Source organism: Rutilus rutilus (assembly GCF_951802725.1).
Source record: "Rutilus rutilus genome assembly, chromosome: 2".
NCBI classification, from domain to species: domain Eukaryota; kingdom Metazoa; phylum Chordata; class Actinopteri; order Cypriniformes; family Leuciscidae; genus Rutilus; species Rutilus rutilus.
Window position 1 is genome coordinate 45,520,725 of NC_140210.1, and position 27,745 is coordinate 45,548,469.

The 27,745-nt window shown below is 37.5% G+C and overlaps 1 protein-coding gene across 2 annotated transcripts; it reads left to right on the forward strand.

The window, feature by feature from the left end:
- On the forward strand, positions 1 to 27,219 carry LOC311286586 (sialoadhesin-like). 2 transcript variants are annotated; one of them, XM_084402817.1, is made up of 14 exons: positions 1 to 357; positions 671 to 733; positions 912 to 1,259; positions 11,915 to 12,160; positions 12,330 to 12,674; positions 21,315 to 21,566; positions 22,381 to 22,722; positions 23,111 to 23,356; positions 25,154 to 25,411; positions 25,491 to 25,754; positions 25,832 to 25,928; positions 26,081 to 26,126; positions 26,337 to 26,578; positions 26,710 to 27,219. In XM_084402817.1, exons 2-14 carry the CDS (start codon positions 679 to 681, stop codon positions 26,741 to 26,743), a joined length of 2,775 nt encoding a protein of 924 aa, XP_084258943.1. In that variant the 5' UTR covers positions 1 to 357; positions 671 to 678; the 3' UTR covers positions 26,744 to 27,219. The 2 variants fall into 2 exon arrangements, with proteins under 2 accessions (XP_084258943.1, XP_084258942.1); XM_084402816.1 differs by having other exon boundaries at positions 2 to 357; positions 657 to 733.
- The last annotated feature ends 526 nt before the right edge of the window (positions 27,220 to 27,745 follow it).

Here is a 27,745-nt window from a genome sequence, read left to right on the forward strand (position 1 = left end):
GAAGTGAAACTAAGAGCTGTAAAGATGCTGCTCAGACGCTCCTGCAGACATGATGAGCATCTTTACACTGTTCTTTCTCAAAGCAAACATCTTTCACATATTCTCTCACAAAGATCTACAATACTGAGCTCTACAGAGATACATGTAAAGCTTGATGTGTGTTTGACATCTGAGACGTTAACTTTCTTCTCCAGTTGTTCTTGTGTAGTTGAGATGACGGTCACTCATAACCAGGAAGAGGAAGACCAACATTTAGATGAACTTTATAAAGTGTGAAAACTGCAGCGTTTGACGCCTTAAACTGCGGATGTTTCCCTCATTTGGGCGTCGACACTGAAACATTGACACTTCAGAGCGGTAAGACCATTTTACTGTTATTTAAAATAGTTCAGTAGAGCTACGATTGATGTTTGTAAAACTGTTTTAGGTGAATGTTGATTTGATGAAGTGATTTAAACTCCAGAAGCTCAATATCTGTTGTAGATTCATGTGTAAATATTGTGTGAAGCTCTTTAGACACACGAGGCCTGACATGAGAAACATCATCAGTTCACATCAAGCCTTCAATGAGCCGTGAATTATTAATCATCATGTGCTTTATCAATAGAGTTTGTGATGTTGTATATAGATGATGCTCATAATGTCATAATTGTCAGTTTTATGATTGCAGAAGTCACTATGGTGTCGTCTCTCATAAAGTCTCTTCCTCTGATCGTAGTGATCATGACTGCGGGTGAGTCTTCAGTTTCACTCACTATACTGATATTTTAACAAAAGATGATTGAGCTCTTCACACTTATAAACAGACATGAGTGTTTTACTGTCAGCTAACATAAAAATGATCAAAAGTGAAAAGATATTTGTTGTATATACACCTGAAAGTCTCTTCATTCCTCATTTCTGTGTTTCAGGGGTTGATGGTCTGCAGGATTGGGGAGTGAATTACAGCCCTTCATATGTTTGTGCATTAAAGGGATCAACAGTGAAAATATCCTGTACTTTAATATATCCTGATGGTTATAAGATCAGAACAGCTTTCTGGACCAAAACTGTTGTAAATTATGGAGAACCACCTAACTTTTGTTCAGATCCACAGAAGAGAGCAGGGATTCAGTGTAACAGAGAAGATAAACACACTTCCAGCATCACTTTGACGGCTGTAACAGAAGCTGATAAACACATCTACTACTGCAGATTTACTACAGATAAAGCGGAGGGAAAATGGACGGGGATTCCTGGAGCTCAGCTTGACGTCACAGGTAAAACTACTGAACTCTCAGAAATAGACCACAGAATCATACAAACACACACATCACACACTTTCTTATGTTACTGGATCTGCCAGATGACCTTTATTTGTTGGAACACAAAAGGCAGTGTTTCCCACAGATTAGAAAGCAATTTGTGGTGGCGGGGCGGGGCGGGGGTGGGGTGGGGGGTGTTCCTTCGTTAATAATTCCTTACACAGAACTTTATTATATTAAATATTAATCAAAAATGATTCACACCTTCACCAAATCCAAACATTCAGTGTAAGAGTAAAAAAATGACATAACATTATAGTAAGTTTATTTGAGTTATTTAGCTTATTTAGAGTTTTGACCTCGACAACCCAACTGCATTTACCGCAAACAGTCTACACTAAAAGATTGTTTTGGTAATTGTTCTACACATCGTTATAGATAACCTGAAAATACAGTAGTTTATTAAGGTTATTAAGGTTTATCTTGCTAACACTTGCTAACACCAAAATGGGGTAAGCACACTTACATTCTCATTTTAAGAGGTGTTAAATGTGGTTTGATTTGTTTACATTAGTTAATGTATTATGCTAACTAATGCCTAGTTCGCACTACACAACTTTAAACGTCGGCAGTCAACGTCAGTCAAGACGTTGGAGTCTTGAAGTCGTTGTGGTGTTCACACTATGTGACACTACGTAAATGTTCTGCAACAGGGGGTTACACACTACACGAGCTGACAACAACTCTGTCACCCAACGACTCTATCCGGTCCCAAAACCACATTATGTCACGAAAACATGCGCAAGAAATATATATATATATATACATATATACACATATACACACACATATACATATATATATATATATATATATATATATATATATATATATATATATATATATTGTTTGCGCAATGATCTGTTTAGAATTATGGAATATGGGTGAAAGGATGGATAAGCACACGAGGGGCAGCAGGGATTGTCTGTCAGAGAGAGTTGGAGGTGAGTAAAACATTATAATGAAAAAGCAGCTGCCGGCCTGTTGTGGTTTGGCAACGATGGTTACAAATACAAAAGGCTTTTTTGTAATGTCATAAAAAGCTGATCATTGGCTGTTGTTCGTCGTGACACGTGACACCACAGGCATATCGAGTCGGCCGACAGCTCCAGATATTTGGCATGCTAGATATTTGTCTGGCGTCGGCGACGCAATGCTGTAGAAGTGCAGTTTATTAATAGTTAATGTTAACTGATCTATAACTAGAGTTTAATAAATGGAACCTTATTGTAAAGTGTTACCGATTAGTTATACACCGAATCATTATACGATTCAGTGTTGGACAGATCAGGGGCCTCATTTATAAAGCTTTCGTACGCACAAAACGGGGCTGAAAACATGCGTACGCCAGTTCCTGCGCAAAAGGTGGGATTTATAAAGAAAAACTTGACGGGAAAATTTGCGCACCTGCACGCAAACTCTGACCCATGCGTACGAACGTTTTGGAGATGGAGCACTTTGGCGACACCGATGGTGAGCTGGAGTTAAATGTATTTTTGGTCACTTTTATACAGAAAATCTAAAGAAAATTAAACATATACAGAAAGATAATACAAATACAATTTCAATCACCTAGCCTGTCACTTGAAGCAAATATCCATTCCTTCTTAAATGTCCGCGGCAGCGAGCGTGTTGAGCCGTTTAGTGAAACTGACGCAAATAACAGTTTAAATAAATAAAATACTTCTGATATAAACATTTATATTAAATATGCCATTCAAATTAATGGAGTTAAACACTTAAACATGAAATCATTACTGAAGTTACAACATTTTTTAAAATTCAATCATTAGAAATATTTGTTGTGGATGCGATTGTTTTTGAACACTTTTCCTGTGGCGTGCTTTAATGTTTTAACCACAGAGATAATTGCTTATCATGATAATACCAGATTGTCTGAGAAAATAGTTTCGTGCAAATAATGCCCAAGGCCTATCTGTTTCCATTAAAAATATAAATCAATTAAAAATACAATTCGGCCAGTGGAAAAGATTGAGAAAAACTTTCTCTGAAATGTATTTTACACTATTTGATTTATGTAGGCTATTCAAAAACAAGGCAAGGATAGACAACTACTTGATTTGTATTAATGTAATGTTTCTTGTACCGTTTATATCATTTGCATATGATTATTCATCCACGTGATAACGTTTAAGTTATCACGTGGATGAATAATCATATGCAAATGATATGTAGATGAGGATCTGCATAGTAAAACTAGGCGTTGTAAGCTCCATATATGGTTATTTCGGGTGGAGACGCATGTACGCACAATCTTCTGCTGACTGGGATTTATAAAGTGAATTCTGCGCAGGTTCTGGCGTACGCACGGTTTTATAAGTCTGAATATTTTTTTTGGCTTTCGGGCGCACGTACACTTTTAGTAAGGTTCCTACGCACAGTTTTATAAATGAGACCCCAGATGTTTTAACCATTCATTAAATGGAATCGGTTCAAATGAGTCATTAGTTCGCGAATCGGACGTGTCATTAGCAAACTTGTATGCGTTGTGTGATTATTTCGGCAGTTAGGACATCGCACAAGATTTGTCAACACAGAAAACATTTCATCTTTGGATAGGTTTTGTTTTGTTTATTGAAAGTGTTTTTTATGTCAGCTGAATGGGCGGAACGCTTTTCAGAGAAGATAAGGCAACGTAATTTTTTTTTTTTTTTTTTCACAATTCACACCCAGCTGTAATTCAGGGAAAAAATATCCGAATGCTCCATGTGAAACTTCGGTCTTCCGATCTTTTACCATTGTGTCAATTCTCAATTGATTTTGATTCATATGCTAGACGCAGGGGTTTTCAAATTGGGTGAATGTGAGCCTCCCCTTAGAGTAAGTAAGGACAGCCGAGCCCCCCCTTCCCCAAAATCCCATCCGCCTGCCCTACCCCACACACGCCTCTGCAGTAAATGCCATCTTTTGTGTGTTCCAGGCAATGATGAGTTTCAATAACAACTGATAAAATGTAAATATTATTTTATTTCCACAACTTTCTTAAAAGTGCATTCATAAACGATTCTTTGCAACAGCAAATAATTTCCAACTTCATGCAGGCCTAATTGAGGCTACTTTATAATCACTGAACATCAGTAGGCCTAACCACAAGTCAACTAAACATGCTTAACATGTGCAATCGGTGCCAAAGCTACCGCCGACGACAGCTGACGGCTGAAATCGGCACGGTGTGTCTGGGCTTTAAGCGCACATTTGAAGAAGATGCACATCATCTCGAACTAAATCAGTGGTGGAAAGAGTACTGAAAAAACATACTCAGGTAAAAGTAGGCTACCATTACATGTCAAAAAAATGTAGTGTGAGTAGAGTAAAAAGTACTTGTCCAAAAAACTACTTGAGTAAGAGTAAAAAAGTAGCTTATTTAAAAGTACTCATGAGTAGTGAGTACTGAGCTGCAGATTCTACTCCCTGATAATAAACACTGTGCACTATAATTTATATATTAAATGAGAATCACTAATATTATCAGATTACCTCACCTAATGAACTGAAAAAGGCTAAGATAGTAGGCTAACACTAATTACACTGTAATTCCATGCCATTAAATATGTTACAATCTAAACGTAAATGCACATTGTTGTAGAAGGGTGGCATCATCCCTTACATTTTACACGGCTACATTTACTTACATTGTAATGCTGATAATATCATTTTTAAGGAAAATTGTGCATTAAATAGGCAAGTTATATCCGGGAAACTAAAGAAACAAACAAACACACACACACACACACACAAATGCATGTCTCTTTGTAGTCTCGGCGAAGCTGTTTTATCAGCAGCATCCACACACAAAAAAACAGTTGAACATGAAAAACGTTTTTGCGCAAGTGGACTTGACAAATGAAGATGGATTGTATGAAATGGATCAATAAAAAAATAAATAAAAACAGCTGTAGTTTATTAACGAGCTGTAGTCACGCACTGACAGAAACGCAGAGTTAACGCCATGGTTCATAAGGTGCACTGATACATTATGAACTGGTCACGCAATACTATGTGGGAATGGATTGCGAAAGCGTGGGCACGGTTTATGAATTTGAAAAAACTGAAGGAACGGTTAACAAGTCTGAGAGCGCGTATTAGAAACTCGTGGGTACGGTTTATTAATCCGTGGGCACGATTTGTTAAACCGAGAGAACAGTTTGAGAATTCGTGAGTATAGGCTACTGTTAATAAACTGAGCGGACGGATTGCAAAACCGTCGCCACGGATCGTTTTTTTACTCACACAGGTGACTTCCCGGGCTCCGTATCCTCCCTTAATGCTGACTTCTGTTGACTTGGGACAAGGAAACGACGCATTTTAAAGCTAATACTCGCACACACAATTACCGATATCAATAGAGCTGCAAAGTTATTTTTTCTTTGCGTGTCGCGCCTCCCCTGTGGCTCTTTGGCGCCCCCCAGGGGAGGCGCGCCTCACCTATTGTAAACCGCTGTGCTAGAGGGAGCGAGAGAGAGCAAGACAGTTCCCAGCAAACACATTTACGTTGTGGCAACGTCTGTGGCACGTTGCATTTCTGCTATGGCAACGTCGCTGTCTACGTGCTCGCAACATTGTAACAACATAGAATTGTACGACGTGACAGGGCTGTAACAACGTTGCTATGCAACATTCAGCAACTGAGAGATAACCTTCTGACAATCATTTTTTTTTTTTATGCTAGATAGGCCTATAGATATCCCCCATTTAGCATGTTGTGTTTTGTGGTTAATTTTTAATTAGTCATATGTTCTAAAATTATATACTTTTTAAATATTGTTTATCCTTATTATTATTTATGGGCCTAACAGTAAATTCATTATAATCAACACCTGCAAGTGTACACTTTGAAGAGTAAAAATGACATAGAAGGTTATTCAACTTTATTAAAACTGCATATGGTTATCAAATTGCACTTCCAAAAGTCATACATTTGTGAGAAATCTGGCAAAGAAACGAATGAGACGACAAATCAAAGGAAAAAAATATAGCTGCAAGCAGCAATACGGGGCCAAGCCACTGTAGCACAGTAGGGCTGTAGCGCAATGCAGAGCCAGAAGAGCAAAAACAGCAGACATAGAATGTACATGAAGAACTGATGGGTTCAGAAGTACAGATGAAATCAAAATGAACAGAAGTTCTGATTAGAACAAACACATAATGTAGAAAAAAACACACACTTATTTCTAATCCCAGTGTAAGAAACATTAGTACAGCTCTTACCCAGATAATAAAGGAGCTCAAATGACAATTTATACACAATTTCAAAGTCGCCCCACACTGGTCTCGAACCCACGACCAGAATGGTTCGGGATTCATGACACATGGTTGAACAGATTGCACCACCCAGAGGACATGTTTTACAAAGCTGCAGAGGAGAGGTTTCAGTGTAAGAATAAGCAGACAAAATACATGTTAACGAGATTAGCATGTTAAGCTAGCTTAATGCTAATGTAGCTTATGGTTATCCTGATAGCTGAAGAGCCACATTAGAAAGAATGGCATCTGGTTAGCATGCTAACCAATTATTATGCTAAGTTAACTAGCATAAGGCAAAAAATGCAGGCTAGGTCAAATTTGAAGATGAATATCTCGGGAACGGTAGCGAAAATCAAAATTCTGTTCACTCACTTCTGTGCGGCTTGGTCCAAAGAACATTTGATCAAAATTTGGGCAAAATTGAGCAAAATCTGAAGGAGGAGTAGCGAAAAAACAGTTTTTCATTTGCTCCAATATGGCGGACAGTCACATTGTTGGAAAATGACAAATTAGATGTCGTCGGAACCGGCATAAGCCAAAGAACGTAATGACATAAAGAAATCAAAATTTGAACAATGTTTTCAAGAGTTATAAGTGTTTTTGCAAAAGACCTTATATCTCTAGAACACTAGGTGGCGCTGTGCTCAATCTTCTCATAGACCTTCAGGACATTGTGTCGATGATCCATACTAAATTTTGTGAAGATATGTAAAATAGTTTAAAAGTTATTGCAAATTATGACAAAATTCAAAATGGCGGACACGTGGTTCATCCGATCTTGAATAATTCAGTATCCACAGATTTGGCATGATGCAAGGAATCCATAGATACCAGATTTATGATTTTCTGACAAACTGTTCAAAAGTTATTGGCCAAAATAGCAATTTTCCAGATCTCATGACCCGTAGGTGGCGCTGTTCCCAACTTTGGCATGGAACCTCAGATCATGCTTCTCATGAAGTGTACCAATTTTCGTTTCGATTGATCAAAGTTTGGCCGAGATACAGCCTCTTAGCCGATTTTGGGTGGACCTTGTTAAGTTTGCGACATCGTAACTTTTGAACAGAAATGAATAAAAAAAAATCTGTTCACTCACTTCTGTGCGGCTCAGTCCAATGATCGTTTGAGCAAATTTTGGAGAAAATTGGACAAATTTTGAAGGAGGAGTAGCGAAAAAACTGAATACTGTACTTTTCAAAATGGCCACTACTGTAATGGGCGGAGTCTTAATGTAAGGTATTGGTTGTGATCACGATGATGAGAGGAATCAGATGTACTAAGTTTCATGTCTCTAGATCACAGGGTTCAGAAGTTATAACCATTTAAATGTTGAAATTTTGAACTGGTGGTGGCGCTATAGAGTTGGTCCTAGAGGCTCAAAAATTGGTCCAATTACTATTCATTAGCATCACTAGAAGTGTACCAAATTTCATCATTTTCCTATGTACGGTTCATAGGGCTGCCATAGACTTCCATTTACGGAATAATAATAAGAAGAAAACTAACAGATACAATAGGGGCTATCCCCTTCGGGGCTTGGCCCCTAATAATCAGGTGTGCGAGCAGTTACAACAAATTTTTTTCTCTGTGCGTTTCCAAAAAAATATAATAATAATAAATAAAAAAACATTAACGTGAAACAAGTAGGCGTTTTGTTAACAGGCAGAACTTCTGCGGCTAGACCATATGAGACCGGTCGACCGGTTGTGATGTATTCTTATCAAAACTATGAGCGCGAAGCTAGAATTACCAATATTTGAATACTTTAACATAAACGCTATTCCTGCAAAATGGCGGTTATTAATAATTATGGCTGAAATTTTTTTTTATCATTATTAAATCAATATTTATATTGATCAGCTCTATAAAATCGACTTTTATTTTATTTTAGATGTATTGAGGGTCATTTGTTTTGTGTGGATATATTCATGCATGCATTACATTCATTAAAATGATTCATTTTACCATTGTAAATAGCCGAGGGTAACAGTTGCTTCACGACCAATTTCAACTGACACCAGGGGGCAAAATGCGACAATCGAATGCGAATGTAAAATGTTATATATTTGCGCAAATCATTTTACACATGACTGGTTCATCAACGAGGGCCAGTACATCGCTGGATTTGAACACTCTTCTGAAAGGAGGCGGAGCAGAAGCTCATTTGCATTAAAAGGGACACACACAATCTGTGCATTTTTGCTCACACCCAAATAGGGGCAAATTTGACAAGCTATAATAAAAAATATGGGTGGTATTTTGAGCTGAAACTTAACAGACACATTCTGAGGACACAGGAGATTCATATTACATCATGTGAAAATGGGCATAATAGGTCACCTTTAAAAAAGTAATCCTTCCCTCGTGTCAAATTGACCCCCATAGGAATGAATGGAATGCGAGGAATGCTTCAGTACACACAGAAAAACCTAAAAATTCTCAAAATTAAAACAAAAAATGCTAAAACTTTACCAATTTTTTTTTTTTTTTTTAATAATGTCTACATGTGTGTCTGAATGCATACTGAAGAAAAACGGACTTTGGGACCCGGAGGAACAGCTCATTTGCTCCAAATAGTGCTATAAGGCCATCTAGCGGCAAGAGTCATGAAATATCATGTCAAGTCACCTTCATTTATATAACGCTTTTAACAATGTAGATTGTTTCAAAGCAGCTTTACAGTGATAATAGAAAATGACAGTAACAGAGATTGTTTTGGCTTTACATCAGCTCTAGAATAAAGTTACTGTCCAGCTAAAGTTAGTTTTGATTGGTTCACTTCCGTTGCAATGATCATTATTAATTTAGGGGGCGCTAACACGACACCGTTATAACAGAAACCCATTAAAGGAGAACTCCGGTCAATTTTAACATTGAGCTCATTTTTTGGTACATTTGGAGTGCTGTCAGTACAGAGAACAACGACAAAAATCGGTGTTACCTACACCGTGTTGTCCTCTTTTTAAAATTTGCACCCTGTTGACTTCAATGGGGCAAGTTTTAAACCTGCTTTTAGCCTCTTAACATCCTTGATGTGTCATTACAAGTGCACAGGTCATATGAGTGATTCCTTTGGAGTGAACGCGGGTGAATCTGACTGCAGTAGATGTGAAAGAAATATATAAAAAATGATGTTTATTCAGCCAGCGCACATACCTGTACTTACATCCTGTTTTCGGTCGAAGTCCACAGTAGTCGATTGTCGAGTTCACGCGCATAGGTTTAGTACCTATGATCACGCGCGTGAACTCGACAATCGACTACTGTCGACTATATATTGACTATATATTGTTCTCTGTACTGACAGCACTCCAAATGTACAAAAAAATGAGCTCAATGTTAAAATTGACCGGAGTTCTCCTTTAACGCACTCCGGCCCGCTCATCTGCACAAAACAGTGCCTGAGGCTCAAGAACGCAAAGCCTTGAACATTTTTTGGGGAAAAAAGTTTATCTCTGAGCAAACCTCAAAAGCACAAACTCGTGAAAACGCAGACGGCGTGCACATGCACCTCAAGTGTTCAGTTCGTCGTCGAATATACCTCGTGTCTTGCCCTGCCTATTCCGAGTTTGCCTTGTCTAGTTACTGGTCTTTTATAAGAGAAGGGAATGTCGTAGGTAGGAATCATTTACGGCCATATTACCATAATATTTAATAGTAATATTGAGTGATATTGTATATTATCTATGGCAGCAGAAAACAGGGTCTAGTCGTTTTCACGGATCTGTGTGAATGGGGATCGTTTTGACAATGATGTCGTCTGTACGTGGAAAACTCAAAGGAAAAACGTCTCAGTTTTAAGCATATCGTTGTCGTGTTTACAAACGTACCCTTACGCCGGTTTCACACTGCATGCATTAGCAGAGCGTAAGCAGCGCAGGAGCAGTGCATATGGTGAGCAGGAGCAGGACACGCGCGTTTTGCTTTCACACTGGCAGCTTTTGTCATGCGCGCCTGAACTGCTGGTTTTGTACAGACAGAGTAGGCTACTATAATGGATAAGTTGGCATTGCTTTATTTCGTTTTCAAATAGCCTACATTTAAGAGAAAAGACTTGTCAGGAAGCTTATTTTATTAATAATTTCATTTAGGCCTATATAACTTTTGGTTCATCTTTGTTTTTATTGTTCTGGCAACAAGTTTGTTTTTGGACATTTGTTTTCTTTTTAAATTGCTGTTGGTCATTTGATTGACTGTTTAAAACACAATAGATATCATCAATGCGTTTTTTGGATAAAACTGCGGTGTATTTTGGCCATGATCAATGCATTGTCACTTTAATTCAGCGTAAGCGGCGCGTTAAAAATAGACTGGGCGCCGAAACTATCGCGGCACTGCTGTTCCTGCTCTGCTCCTGCTACGCGCTGCCGCGCCGCTTCTGCGTGCGGTGTGAATGCACTCATTGAATAACATGGACGCCGAAAAAAATACGCGCTGCTCACGTGCCGCTGACGCTTGCGGTGTGAAACCGGCGTTAGTTTCCTCATTTCTGTGTTTCGTGTCGTCAATGTTAAATCTGGTTGTTAAAGGTGAACTAAGTAACTTTTTTACCTTAACTGAACATCAGTACAAAAAAATGCTAAACTTTGACAAAAATATATATTTTTTGTTATAATTGTGATTTTATAATATTTAGATATGAATCCAACTGAATCCAACTTGTGAAAAGATATATTTCAGGTAGTCAAATAGCAAATAGCATATAGTGGAGCTCTATAGCCATCTAGTGGTTAAAGTGATTTTTTTTTATTTTAAAACTGCATTTTCCAAAAAATGGGCATAAATGTTACATTAAACCATTTAAAATGATCCATGTTATCCCCATGAACGAAAGTTAGAAATCTGGGTCTTTTATAAAGTGAATTTTACATCAAATGTTTTTCAGAAGTTCAGAAGTTTTTTTGTAAAAAGCTTATTTAAATAAATATTTATTTATTTATAGAAATGTAAAATATATCATAAATTCTCCAAAAACTGCACAAATGTTGAGTAAAAACATTAACAAACAGAATAAAATTACATTTGTAAAAAAAAAAAAAACTATTATCTTGTTACAAAATGTAATGTTATTGTCTGGGGTCTCTGGAGACCCCAAAGACCACGAGTGTAGACAAAAATAAAGACCATCAGAGGTTTAAGCTGACAGTGAATCTTGTTGATGTTGTTGTTGTTGTTGATGATGTTGTTGTTGCTGTTGTTGTTGTTGTTGTTGTTGTTGTTGATGTTGTTGTTTGTTGTTGATGATGATGTTGTTGCTGTTGTTGATGTTGTTGTTGTTGATGATGATGATGTTGTTGTTGTTATTGATGTTGATGATGATGTTGTTGTTGATGTTGTTGTGTCAGACCTGCAGGTGGAGACACAGCAGAGAGTGAAAGAGGGAGATTCAGTCACTCTGACATGTAAAAGCAGCTGCTCTCTGCCTGAACAAACAACATTCATCTGGAACAGAAACACACAGAGAATAACTGATCCAACAGTGAATCAGCTTCATCTGCAGTCAGTCAGTCGTTCTGATACCGGATACTACAGTTGTGGCGTTACCGGACATCAACATCTGATCTCTCCTCCTGTTTATCTTAAAGTAGGATGTGAGTACAAACTGATTCATTAATATTAGTGAAATATTTCACACACTTGGAATTTCTACATTTCATTCGGGTGAATATATAAAGGTACAAAAATCTTTGGTGTGATGAAAGATTTCTGTATTTGTTTCTGAAAGCCTCTTTAATTATTTTCCTAATTTCTGTGTTTCAGGGGTTGATGGTCTGCAGGATTGGGGAGTGAATTACAGCCCTTCATATGTTTGTGCATTAAAGGGATCAACAGTGACAATATCCTGTACTTTAACACATACTCTGAGTTATAAACTCGTAGAAGGTTTCTGGACCAAACCTGTTGTAACTGATGGAGAATCACCTGATCTGTGTTCAGACCCAGTGAAGAGAGGAAGAGTTCAGTGTTACAGTGAAAATATAAACACTTACAACATCACTTTGACGGCTGTAACAGAAGCTGATAAACACATCTACTACTGCAGATATACAGATGATCAGGATAAAAGATGGACAGTGATTCCTGGAGCTCGGCTTGATGTTACAGGTAAAACTAATCTTTTTGCATTTATTATAAAGTAGTGCATAAATGACAGGAAAGTTCAGGGATAAACAGAAAGGAATGAGATGAGCACATGATCCAGAGCACAACAGCTCTTTATATCAGCTGTGTTTGTCAGGTGTGATGAGACTGTCAACATGAAGCATTATCCCAGCTAACGAATTATTGTTCTAAGAACGTTTTCCAAACATTGTTTTGGTTCTGGAAACGGTAACATGTCCAGTTTTCTTAATGTTAGTGGAACGTTTTTTTCAAGATTAGTATGATGTTCCTGAAACATTCTATCAACTTCACTTTTATGAACAACTCAACATTATAGGAACGTTGATTGGTTCCTGCAGGAAGTGTAGGTCGGGGAGTGAATGAACTCTTCCACTCTCTTTACCCACAACTGAGGTGCCCTTGAGCAAGACATCGAACCCCCAATCGCTCCCTGGGCGCCGCATGCAAAAATGGCTGTTCACTATGTGTGTGTGTTCACGTTGTATGTGTGTGTTCAGTACGTTCTGCTCTGTGTGTGCACTTGTATGGGTGAAATGCAAAGCAAAAATTCCAAGTATGGGACACTATACCTGGCTACACGTCACGTAGGGGTGTGCGATATATTTTGTCTGCGATAATGTGGTAATTGTTGTTTTAATGATGTGCGATCTGACATTATCGAGTTTATCCCTCACACACACCCAGAGAGAGCATGCATACACTACGTGTTGTAGTCTAGTAGATTACACTAGTGTTAGACTAGAGTGTTTTTCTCCAGATATCAGTATGGTAACAAATGTGACATTGATTGTATACAAGTTTAATAAACAAGAAGTTAATATTAAGTGACTTACATTTTAGACACCATATTGCCTGTTTTTGCTCTATTTCGCCAAACAAAATAGTTCAAAACAAAGCCACAGCACTGTAATCGCGTCTCTGAGCAACACATGGCAGTGTTTCCTTACTGAATGAATCAGCTTTTTGAGCAAATCTGTTGAATCAGTGACTAAAATGGATTAAGACATTCCTGAATGAATCAGCCGTTAGGATGAATTGGTTGAATCTCAATGACTCACTCATTAACAGTGTCTTGCTGCCACCTACTGGCGGTTTTAATTTCACATTTAAAGTATCTTTTCATCTTTTAAATCATTTCAAATACCAATATTCAACGTTTTATCTTTAAAACATCAAAACATTATTTATGCATTTGTAACTGCAGATTATTCATTTGTCACCTCTGAGCTGCATTAATGATTCTGTGTAAATGCATCTAAATGCCACTTCAAATGCAGCTTCTGTTTCCTCTCCATTGCAAAGATTAATTTTGTTGATACTTATTTAATTTGATTGATAACAGCCCTATTGTGCCTTATTATTAAAATTGAATTTGATTAAATTTATGAAATAGACACATAAAATGATGCATGCACATAATTAGTTTTAAAAAATGGATTTATAAAGGTAAAAATCCCATAAAAGGTAAAAATAAATTGAAATGTACTGGGAAAAATAATTTCTGTCACTGCTGTGAACTGACCACCAGAGTCAGCTGTCCATGGCAGTCCTAAACCTGCCGAGGTACCAGGACAATAAACACACTTTTTATCAATATCGCACACCCCTAACGTCACGTCACTTCACTATCGTTACCAATTAAATGAATCAGTGTAAACAAAATTCATATTAGCACAGAAGCTGCATGAAGTGACTTTAGATAAGTGAAAGTGACATGACATGTAGCAAAGTATAGTGTCCCATACTTGGAATTCGTGCTTTGCATTTCACCCATCCAAGTGCACACACACACACAGCAGTGAGTACTGAACACACACACACACACACACACACACACACACACACACACACACACACACACACACACACACACACACACACACACACACACACACACACACACACACACACACACACAGCAGTGAGTATTGAACACACACACATACAGCAGTGAGTATTGAACACACACCAATGTGGTATTTATGCATTTGCACTGCAATTACAATTGCATAAACAATGTTATGAGGTGAATGTTTTGAGTCCTGCAAGTACGAGTCGATCACCCCTATTTTATCCACACTGCACTGGCTACCTGCCAAATTTAGAATTGATTTTAAAATTGTATTATTTGTTTATAAAGCCCTCAACAAATTGGCCCCTCAGTACCTGACTGATCTACTTTATCCATACACTCCTTCTAGAACTCTGAGATCTAGTGATCACTGTCGACTCATTGTGCCTAGATCTAGACTTAGAAAACGAGGCGATCGCGCTTTTGCGACTGCAGGCCCAAAACCTGGGAACAGTCTACCTCTCTACATTATTTGCACTGCAATTACAATTGCATAAACAATGTTATGAGATTAATGTCTTAAATATAAATCTCTGAATATAGAAAAATTAAATGTTTGAAAGAAAATGAATGAATGGGCCTAATTTTAGATGGGAAACTAAAGCCGTGAGTAGATAGCAGCAAATGTTACAGTTTTTTTGGATTGCTTAAGCACAATTTTCAAAACAGGGCCCGTGTTTTCAAAACACTACACACAATTAGCACAACCACACACCCAATTAGCAAAACACTACAGATCCTTTGCATAATTAAACACTCTTGTAAAAACTATACACTTCTGTTTAAAAACCACACTTTGTTACCATATGAAACACACACGTTTCACATTACTATACTCTGTTTGCACGAGTTACACTCTGCTGTGATAAACCTAAAACACTTTTAGCACTTCTACTTCCCTATGATTAGAGTAGGCTACCATCAACAAAGTACAAATATAATGTAAATTCACCAAACACTACACAAGACCAATGTTGCAGACTGAAGAAACTCATTTATTTCTCAACACGCCCAAAATGTTGACCTGGAGATTCATAATACTGTAACAAAATGTCACTTTACGTATTGTACTGTAAGTTTACTGTAAAAAAAAAAAATAAAACTAGACATTGTCTCTTCGCCTAGCTGGATCTGGCCAGAGAATTTCATCAACATCGCAGGCAATGTTGTCATTAGCAAGACACCTTGGAAAGAAACGTCTTGAATGACGAATCCATCCTTGCATTGCTACTACCTCCATCTGGTCACAGGCCTCCTCCATGGCTTGGATGAGGGGTACCTCAGCCTGGAGACGGAGATCATATACCTTCCACCGCCATGCCGAGAAAAACTCTTCTATAGGGTTGAGGAATGGAGAGTATGGTGGAAGATATAGGACGGTGAAATGTGGATGTTGCTGAAACCAGTTCTGAACCAGAGCAGAGCGGTGGAAAGACACATTGTCCCAGACAACAATGTATTGCATATGATTGATTTGATTTGCTGCTGTTATGTTGTGCAATTGGTCCAAGAATGTAAGTATGAGTGCTGTGTTGTAAGGGCCCATATGGGCATGGCGGTGGAGGACCCCATTCTGTGTAATGGCTGCACAGAGTGTTATATTACCCCCACGTTGCCCTGGGACATTGACTATAGCCCTGTGGCCAATGATGTTTCTTCCCCTCCTTCGTGTTCTCGTCAGGTTGAACCCAGCCTCATCTACGTAAATGAACTCATGCTGGATCTCTTCTCCATCCATTCGTAAAACTCTCTGAAGAACAGTGTCAGGCAAAATTGTGTAGTTCAGTGTAGATCTAGTATACATATTACAGTACAGTAAAAGATTATGAGACAGTATGCAAGATCACACTGCTAAAGTGAATACATACCTCTGCATAATCATGCCGCAGTCGTTTCACCCTTTCAGAATTGCGCTCGAAAGGCACTCGATAAATTTGCTTCATTTGAATATGGTTTTTTTTTAGGATGCGTGCCAGTGTTGATGTTGAGACCTGATGGATATCGTTGAAAGTGGCGTGGTTATTGACAATGTTAGCTTGGAGCTGATTGAGTGTTATAGCATTGTTGGCCAAAACCATGTTTACTATCTCCCTCTCTTGCTGTTCTGTGAACATAGGAGGCCTTCCCCCTTGTCGTTCCTGACCCTCAATCCTATGTAGAAAAAAAAAAAACAGCATACAATAGTACAGTAATTTCACAGGAAAAGGTAACAGAATTGCTGAGTGCATAGAATACAGTACAAATACCTATTTTCCAGTCGAAATGTTCTTATCACACTTGCCACTGTGTATCGGCTTAGATTTGGCTGTACTCGCAGTCCAGCCTCCCTCAGCGTCAGGCCGTGGTTGACAACGTGGTCAACCAGTGTTGCGCGGATCTCATTTGTCAGATTCGGTCCTCTTTGAGCACCTTCTTGTCTTCCTCTTCCTCTTCCTCTTCCTCTACCTCCAGCATGGCCTCCATCTCTTCCTCTTCCTCTGTTGATTCCTCCTCTGTTGATTCCTCTTCCTCCTCTTCCTCCTCCTCCTCCTCCTCCTCCTCCTCCTCCTCCTCCTCCTCCTCCTCTTCCTCCTCTTCCTCCTCCTCCTCCTCCTCCTCCTCCTCCTCCTCCTCCTCCTCCTCCTCCTCCTCCTCCTCCTCCTCCTCCTCCTCCTCGTTGTCCTCGTTGTCCTCCTCGTTCTCCTCCTCGTTCTCCTCCTCGTCTTACTCTTTCTCTGACTCTTTCCATTGTGCTTGAAGACTGATGAACTCACCTGCTGCTTTTTATAGTGCATATACACCTGATTGGTGTGTCTACAATTAAGCAAACAAGTGTTTGCACACCTGATGACTGTGTTGAACCAATTGGTTGGACGGTGCGGTAATTTGACAGTCAGTGCTTTGGTATTGCAAGGAAGTGACTTCATGATAGATTTTTGTGTGTAATGTATGTTAAGTGTGTTTAGTGTTTTGCAAATCACTGTGTGTAGAGTTTTGCAACAAGTGTGAGGTTGACAATGTGCTTATAGTTGTGCAAATATGGGCTGATGTTTTGCTTCTTGAGTGTAAGGTTTTGCTAATAGTGTACTACTTTTAATTTTAGTGTGTAAGCAATCCAAAAAAACTGTAATGATTGAGTCGCTGAATCGTTAAACCGAACGCCACACTCTGGTGACCCCTGCTGGTCAGAACAGTGTAAATGCAACAAAAACTCAGGCCAAACATGCAGAAAAAACACCTTTTAAAAAACCATTGCAAACGCTTTATTGAAAGTAAAATCGATCAAATACAATTACCTACTCATCTAATACGATTAAATATCAAGTGTCTGTATAACATGTGATTTAAAAAAAATAAAATAATTCACGGCATGTTTTGTTTGTCCAATGGATTGCTCAGCTAAACAGGCCAATAAGACACTATTACTACTATTATTGCTTTTAACCCTTGTGCATCCTTGAGGACATTTTTGGCTTTTTCAGTTTTGTTTTTTTGATCACTTTGCCTGTGTTAATGCTAACTGCATAAAATTTGGCACGGGTGTGTATTTTTATTGGAATTTTACTATTTCATCATCATTTTCTTTAAAAAATCTATTTTGCACTAGTTACACAAAATACTTCCTCTTAGGACCTTAAGGACAAAAATGTCCCCATTGAAACCCATTAAAACTGCATTTTTTAATCCCTGTGCCGTTTAACTATAAAATGATGCAATCTTTTTTAATAGGCTTTCATTCTGTTGGCAAGGCTTCAAAATTGACATTTTTACCATTTTTTATCAGATGGTGCCATTTTTTCAGGTTAGGCCTATAAAGCAAATACTCGCTTTATTCCTGTTTTCTGCTTCGGCATATTATAGAGCCAACTGGATAAATTATGCAACGATAATTGTGTGGGTTTGTTGGTATGGATGTCTAAGTGTGGTTGGTATGTGTGTTATAAAAAAAAAATGTGTTTGTGTGCATGTGTGTGCTTGTAATATTTGAGAGAGAAAAACTCAACTGCAAATCGAAAATTCAATCACTGTGTTCACCAGTGGAGTTTTGCTGGCATCCAATGGGGAAAGTCTGGTACTGCGCCCAAACAAAATCTTACTGAAAGCTCATTTTTTGAGATATCATCCTCAAATTCGGAACGCAACCTGTTTAGATTTATGGCTTTGAATTTATATCAGTTTTAGAGTTCCAAATGTTTCATAAAATATATATTTTATATAAAATATTGATTATAATGTTCATAAATATTTTTCATAAACTTAAACTTCTATAACATTTTTTTGGTTGCACTTTTTTTCAATTTTTTCACTTCAACAACAATCTGCCAAGGGTCTTCTTTAAAATGAGACCAAACTTAAGTATTTGCTCCCAAGCATAACATTTTTATGAGAGTTTTTTGACTTGGACATTTTTGTCCCTTTTGGACCTATGAGTAAGTTTTTTTTTATTTTTTATGTTAACTGCATTAATTTTGGCACAGGTGTCTATTTTTATTGTAATTTTACTATTTCACCCCCATTTCATTTGAAAAAAAAAATGTTGCACTAGTTACACAAAATACTTATATATATTTTATATTAAATATTGATTATAATGTCCATAAATATTTTTCATAAACTTAAACTTCTATAAAAAAAATTTGGTTGCACGTTTTTCACTTTTTTCACTTCAACAACAATCTGCCAAGGGTCTTCTTTAAAATGAGACCAAACTTAAGTATTTGCTCCCAAGCATAACATTTTTATGAGAGTTTTTTGACTTGGACATTTTTGTCCCTTTTGGACCTATGAGTAAGTTTTTGTTTTTTTGTTACTGTTAACTGCATGAATTTTGAGCTATTATAGAGCCAGTTGGATAAATTATGCAATGATAATTGTGTGGGTGTGTTGGTATGGATATCAGAGTGTGGTTGGTATGTGTGTTATAAAAAAAAAAAGGTGTTTGTGTGCATGTGTGTGTTTGTAGTATTGAGAGAGAAAAACTCAACTGCAAATAACAAAGCCAATCACTGTGTGACCAGAGGAGTTTTGCTGGGATCCAATGGGGACAGTTTGGTACTGCGCCCAAACAAAATATTACTGAAAGCTCATTTTTTGAGATATCAACCTCAAATTTGGAACACAACTTATTTAGATTTATGGCTTTGATTTTCTAGCCGTTTTAGAGTTCAACTTGTTTCATAAAATATATATTTTATATAAAATAATATTCATAAATAATTTTCATAAACTTAAACCTATATAACTTTTTTTTGGATTTACTTATAAAAAAAATTTAACTTCAGCAATAATCTGGCAAGGGTATTCTTTAAAATGATACCAAAGTTAAGTCTGTGCTCCCAAGCTTCAACTTTTTATGACCGTTTTTTGACATGGACATTTTTGTCCTCTTTGGACCTATGAGTAACTTTTTTAAATTGATGCACAAGGGTTAATTATACTATTGTCTCATTAAAACGACTACAAATGTATAAAACTGATCAGAGATCAGGTAAAACCTGTAGACGTTTGTTCAATGTTTCTCAGTGAATCCACATGATTCATTGAACCATTGAAATTTCGAAAGTTTCTAAACAGTTATGACGTAACGAAGCCTCATTGATTCGAAACAAAAGATTAAAGTTTCAAAGCTTCATGAAGCAGACGAGCAGTTTTTCGAAAGCACCCATCACTAAAGGCATTGCATTCGTCTGAATTGTCTTCGCAAAGATGTTTCTAAAAATGAACTATTACACTTGTTCCAGAAGTGGTCAAATGAGCAACAGAACACTGTGAGAATACATTCTTATATAAAGCTGTTATAATGTTGATTAAGTGATGCTTGAGCTGCTATTTTTGTAAATCATTTCAGGCCCTTTCTCCTGATAAACTGCAGCGTGAACAACGACGTGCAATCGCAACTCACTGCAAAATGAACTGAAGCATCGAGAAACACTCAATAATGCACTAATTCTACACAGCATTTACTACACCGAGCACAAAAGACAACGGCACTCAAAAAAATGACCTTTTACTGTTTTTGCAGGCATGCGTGGTCAAATGAACGTTTTAAAAATGTACCTGCCGCACATGCAACATGCCATACAGTACCGTTTAAAAAAACAAACATCCGTCCCGCGTTTCAATTCTATTCTATTCTATTCTATTCTATTCTATTCTATTCTATTCTATTCTATTCTATTCTATTCTATTCTATTCTACCGTTTAAAAAATACGACGACATTGCCAGAATTTTGAAGCTTTAGTATCGCGATACTACTGTGATACTGGTATATGATCATGATGAGTGATTAGACTTCAGATGTGATCAGTAAATCAGTGTCTCAACATTTTTCAAGAATGTTGTTCTAAGAATGTTTTCTCCCAACATAAAGACAACATTTCAAAAACCTTCAACAAACAATGTATAAATAATGTTTTTGTGCAAACCTTCTGAGAACATTATTAAAGACCAGAAAACATTGAACAGACACTCTATTAATGTTACTGGAAGTTCATAACTTTGAGAGAACCTTGACAGAACGTAAGCTAAAGTTATGAGAACGTTCCCTGTTAGCTGGGATATTATATAACTGCTGTCAGAACTGCTTCATTAGTGTCGTCATTATTGTCATTTTAGTATTATCACCATATACAGTTGATGATGTGATGACAGAATTTCATTAAGACGATACGTTTTTTTATTATTAAGACAATAAGATGACAGACAGTTGTTGTTATTGTTGTTATTGATGTTGTTGTTGTTGTTGTTGTTGATGATGATGATGATGATGTTGTTGTTGTTGTTGTGTCAGACCTGCAGGTGGAGACACAGCAGAGAGTGAAAGAGGGAGATTCAGTCACTCTGACATGTAAAAGCAGCTGCTCTCTGCCTGAACAAACAACATTCATCTGGTACAGAAACACACAGATATTCACTAAAGGAATTGTGAAAGAGAATCAGCTTCATCTGTGGTCAGTCAGAAGTTCTGATAAAGGAAACTATAAATGTGCTGTAAGAGGAAATGATCATCTGATCTCTCCTGCTGTTTATCTTGCTGTTGAACGTGAGTACAAACTGATTCATTAACAGTAATGAAATATTGCACACTTTTTAAATTTCTAAAACACAACAAGATAACTCATTTTAATTGAGGAAGCTGATTGCCTCGATCCCTTTAACCATTAGTTACACGAGTACTGTGAATTTATTTCATCATTCAGAGTTTACTATAAAAAGTAATTTTACTAATATACAATGAATCTTCATTCAAACACTTTCAATCGCTGAACTCAGAAAGGCACGGAAAATGAGTAATGCTTTCAACGGAGCCCCTAATGGGACATGGTTAGTCTTGCTGTGGTCGGTCACATTCCAGCACATCAGATTTCACTGATCTGGTGACGAGAGTAAGGAGAGATGACTGACGGATGGTGGAGGATTTGGTGCAGCAGATCCTGAGTGTCACTGACAAATATCTTATGTTGTAAAATGTGTGTCAGTTCCGGCGCTCCCTATAAACAGTAACGTTACTTGTGATCGTGAATGCGAAAGTAACAAGCGTTAATTCAAAAACTATCTCAATAATCTGCATATTGATATAGCGACTCCATGATGCCCGTAATATACAACATATTTATCCAACTATATAGTTAGGATTGAACTCAAAAGCATTGAAACATATTTTTTCCTCCCATCTCATATATTTCTCCATCATCATGTCCCTTTAGAGGTTCTGTAGAGTAGGTCATTTCCTTTCCGAAAACAGTATTCGGCTTCAGGCACATCCCTACTAGACACCAACTGAAATCTTTATAGTGTGTTATGAAGTGCAGGAGAAAACGAAAGATTTTATTATTTTCCTCATTTCTGTGTTTCAGGGGTTTATGGTCTGTGGGATTCGGGAGTGAATTACAGCCCTTCATATGTATGTGCATTAAAGGGATCAACAGTGAAAATATCCTGTGCTTTAACATATACGAGTGATAAACTCGTAAAAGGTTTCTGGACTAAACCTGTTGTAGCTTATGGAGAATCACCGAATCTGTGTCCATATCCACAGAAGAGAGGAAGAGTTCAGTGTTTGAGTGAAAATATAAACACTCACAGCATCACTTTGACGGCTGTAACAGAAGCTGATAAACACATCTACTACTGCAGATTTACAGATCATCAGGATAATAGATGGACAGTGATTCCTGGATCTTGGCTTGATGTCACAGGTAAAACTAGTGAACTCTCAGAAATAAAACACAGAAACATTTTATTAGCTTTTGAATAAACTACCATCTGTGCCACAGAAACATCATGTTTATTATATAACTGCTTCAGTTTAGTGTTTTAATAATATTGTTGTATTATAATCACCATGATGCTGATGTTGTGATGACAGTAAATATGTTGTTGTTGTTGTTGATGATGATGATGTTGTTGTTGATGTTGTTGTTGTTGATGATGATGTTGTTGTTGTTGATGATGATGATGTTGTTGATGATGTTGTTGTTGATGATGATGTTGTTGTTGTTGATGATGATGATGTTGTTGATGATGTTGTTGTTGATGATGATGATGTTGTTGTTGATGTTGTTGTTGTTGTTGTTGTTGTGTCAGACCTGCAGGTGGAGACACAGCAGAGAGTGAAAGAGGGAGATTCAGTCATTCTGACATGTAAAAGCAGCTGCTCTCTGCCTGAACAAACAACATTCATCTGGTACAGAAACACACAGAGAATAACTGATCAAACAGTGAATCAGCTTCATCTGCAGTCAGTCAGTCGTTCTGATACCGGATACTACAGTTGTGCCGTTACAGGACATCATCATCTGATCTCTCCTGCTGTTCATCTTAATGTTGAATGTGAGTACAAACTGATTCATTAATATTAGTGAAATAGTTCACAGATTATTCAGAGTTAACTTCAGATTTGTTTGGTTATTTCAGGACCAATCATACAGACTGCATGACATTTTTGTTTTTTAATAGACATGATTTATTCTTATTAACCCCTTTACGTACAAAGATCTCTGACGGCCCCAGATTATTGTTCAACATTCACCTCACGCTAAAACACTCTTACTTGATCTGGACAAACTGAGTATCATTAGAGAGATTAAAGACTCCAGCTTCGATATTTGACCACTGTTTATAATAAAACTAGTTTGCAATGACATTCATTTCTTAATTTATGTCAGGAGTGCAAAGTAATCGATCTGTAATTTTTTTGATATTTTGAACAGAATAAAAACACGCACTCATATTCAGTCACGTCTGCTCTGGTTTATTGTGTTCACAGCTTCACTGAACAGCATCTGTTACGGCTCTTAGTCCAAAAGTGCGTATATTGGGAGAAATATTGACTTATTCTCACGTTTGCAAAATATTTCTTCATACTGAATACCATTTCTATTGATTTCCCACTGAATTATGTGATCTGAAGAGCGTTTAGAGCGAGCTCTGTCTCTCCTCTTTCTGCTTTGTGTCAGTTATGATCTCAGCGCTCTCTCATTCGCTGTACAGCTGTCAATCATCTTACGTGACCATATTCTCTGCTCTTCTGCATGACACTGTCCTGTACACTTCCTCGTTCTGAGCTCCGGGAAGAACAAACCCAAAGAAACATTTCTACACGTGAAACAAGAAGCTAATAAACACACGATCACAATAGATTATGGTTTGTGTGTGATTTTCATGCAATTTGGGGTATTTTCATGTGTTTACATTATAAATGCTAAGATGTAGCCTGCTTACATGCATATAAAAGGCTAAAATAACATATTTCAACATCATTATGATTAAAATCCACATTAGATCGCGATCGGAAGTTAATACAAAAACTCAGTGGTTGTTTAAAGTGAGTTTTGAGTTAAAGTGTAATATTAGTAATCTGTTCAATTGTGTTATGAAGCTTGATGCTAATTGTAGCTCTAATGCACCTGTCACACCAGGAGCTTTTATTCCATAATCTAATTTGTTATATAATTCACATAAGGTCCCAAGAATATGCTTATTTTTTGTTTTCTAGAAAGACTTCAGTTAATTGGTGGATTCGTCTGTAAATATAATATTGTTTTATTAATTTCTACTTAAAGGTGAACTAAGTAACTTTTTTACCTTATCTGAACAGCTTCGGAGTCATTGGAATGGTTATATTATTTATTTCGGGTTGAATGGTGGTCGTTTCGCACCCCCCTGGTGCCCGTGAGCGGAAAATTCACACTTGCAACTTTGAGCCGGCGGGCCGCCGCATCAGGAAGTATCGCGTGATATCAGGTCTCGCCATGTAAACAATTGCTTTACGGCCAAAAGAAATCTGCTAAAATGCCGTCATTATTGCGCTCCCTCACGCTGTTCGAACCCGAATGAAGAAGACGTTTTAAAGAATGTCCCATCTGCTTTGATGTCGTTGATCTACTAGCCTCTGGTGTCTGAGAATCACCAACAAGTTTTTACAACAGTGTTGTCAAATATCTATTCCGAAGCTGTGGGGGGAGCTCTAGAGAGAAACCTGCGTGCAAAAAGCGAGAATACAGCGAAGAAATCCCGAAGTTACTGAGTGCTGCTTTAAAGATAAACTTGTGTAATATAATAAAGATAATTGAAGGTCATGGCATGAATAAAGTAATTATTTTCATATTTTATATATATTTCATGTAGATCCTCCACAGAACGTCTCAGTGTCGGTCAGTCGGTCTGGTGTAATAGTGGAGGGAGATTCAGTGACTCTGAACTGCATCAGTGACTCAAACCCTCCTGCTCTGAACTTCAGCTGGTTTAAAGAAGGAACGATTGCAGGATCTGGAAGAATCTTCAGCATCTCAAACATCAGCTCTGATCACAGTGGAGAATACAAGTGCAGATCCAGAAATAAACATGGAGAGAAAGACTCTGAAGTTGTGAAGCTAAATGTCATGTGTGAGTTAATAAATGTGAGTCAGTAAATCATCTGGTTATAGTAAGTTATCCAATAATGTTTTATTTTTGTCTCTTTCAGACCGACCAAGAAACGTCTCAGTGTCGGTCAGTCCGTCTGGTGTAATAGTGGAGGGAGATTCAGTGACTCTGAACTGCATCAGTGACTCAAACCCTCCTGCTCTGAACTTCAGCTGGTTTAAGGAGAATGAAACCTCAGCTGTTGGATCTGGACAGAGTTTCAGCATCTCCAGCTTTAACTCCAGTTTCAGTGGACGCTTCTACTGTGAGGCTCAGAATAAACATGGATCTCAGAGATCAGCGTCTGTTTCACTCACTGTTAAAGGTATTTTCTATAATCAGACACTCTTTCAGTTTCATCTGTCTCACGTGTGAAATATCTTCATGATCATCTTGTTTCAGGGGTTCAGAGAGATGCTCTGCTCACAGTTTCTGGGATCGTGGCGGGATGTGGAGGGTTGATCTTCATCATCATCATCATCATCATCGTGTTCATAAGGTGAATTAATGTTGAGCAGCTCCTGCATTAAATTATTTTCAAAAATTAACATAAATGCAACATTTGTTGAACTTAAACCACTAACAAAAAATAAATGTTTCTTAAAATAAATTACTTTTCGTTACTTTCTAACAAAAACATGCTTTCTCCAGGAAGAAGAGGAGAGACGGTGGAGCTGAAGTTATCAGACAAAATCAGGCAAGTCTGATAATAATACATACCTGAATCTACAATGACATGGATATTATATTTAACTAGAAAATTCAAGACTTACAAGATCATGTACTGACAAATATTTGACATGAAGACAATCTGGAAAACATCATGCATGTAACTCACAGTCACTGTGTTTCTGAATGATCGATCTGTTGTTATATCTGTGTGATATTTTATTTGATGAAACTGCAGGAGGATCACATTGACAGATCAGCAGAAACGGCTTCGACCAATGACGTTCCACTGTATTCACTAGTATCAGCCAATCAGAGGGATGATCTGTATTCCAACATTAAAGCAAAGAAACAAACAGAAACAGACTCTGCAGATGTTGAAGAGGTTCAGTATGCCAGTGTCCATCACTTCAAGAACAAAGACATGAAGACTGAAGAGTACGACTGCATTGAGACGCATCATCCGTCTGAAGCCAACAGGTGAGAAACGACTCATTTAAACTCAAATAAAACATATTCAATTCTTAATCAGAGCTCTTGTTTTGTGTTGTTGAGATGATGGATTGTCACCTCTTGAAATGCCACATTATTTTTGTTTAATTTCTCCCCAGATCTGAGGATGTGATCTACAGCTCAGTCAAGTAAAGAACGTGATCGGAGCCGCTTCCTACTGATGCTGATGGGAGACCTGGATTTGAGTCCAGCTCAGGTCATGTTCCCATCTCACTGTCCTCTTGATTTCACCTTTACACATTTATGGGACTGTTTTACTGTTTAGACATGAATTGATTTGGATTTACAATGAGCTCTTTTATGATGATCTGAATTGATTTTCAGTATCACAAGGACAGACACACACACACACACACACACACACACACACACACACACACACACACACACACACACACACACACACACACACACACACACACACACACACACACACACACACACACACACACACACACACACACATGAACACACTGATACCTGTAATAGTCAAAGGCCTTTTAGCTCCTGCTTTGTACAGTCAATGCAGAACAGATGTTTCCTCTTCTCTCGTCATACTGTGTGATTTTAGTGCTAAATACATTAAATCTGAACATTGTCAGAAAGTCTTTAGTTTCATTGTCATGAATATTTTGCACATTTTACACCCAACTCTCATTACTGTAATGTGCCGGGTATTGTATTTTTCATAATGTTTTTCATTACTGGTTAAAACACTGTAATATTCTTTTACAATGGGGTTGTTAAATTTAAAGCTACACTGACACATGTTTTTTTTCAAAATTATAAAAATGTAAGTAATGAGGGAAGACAATGTAAAACCATCTTCCAAACCGTGTGTTAGAGGGACAAGGCAAAGAGAAAATCCACATGCACACACACTTCAATAAAAACACTCCACATGAAAATACAGGAACGCCAAGAACAACTAATCCAAAATACAAACACGAACATGATCCAACACAAAACAACGACTAGCAAAGTATGACTGAAAACAAAGACCTTAAACACACAGAGCAATGAGTAGACAATTAATAACAGCTGGAACTAATGACGGTAACTATAGAAACATACACATAAACCAGGAGAAACTGAAACCAAACACAGGAAGGGAATGACACACACAATGAGAAC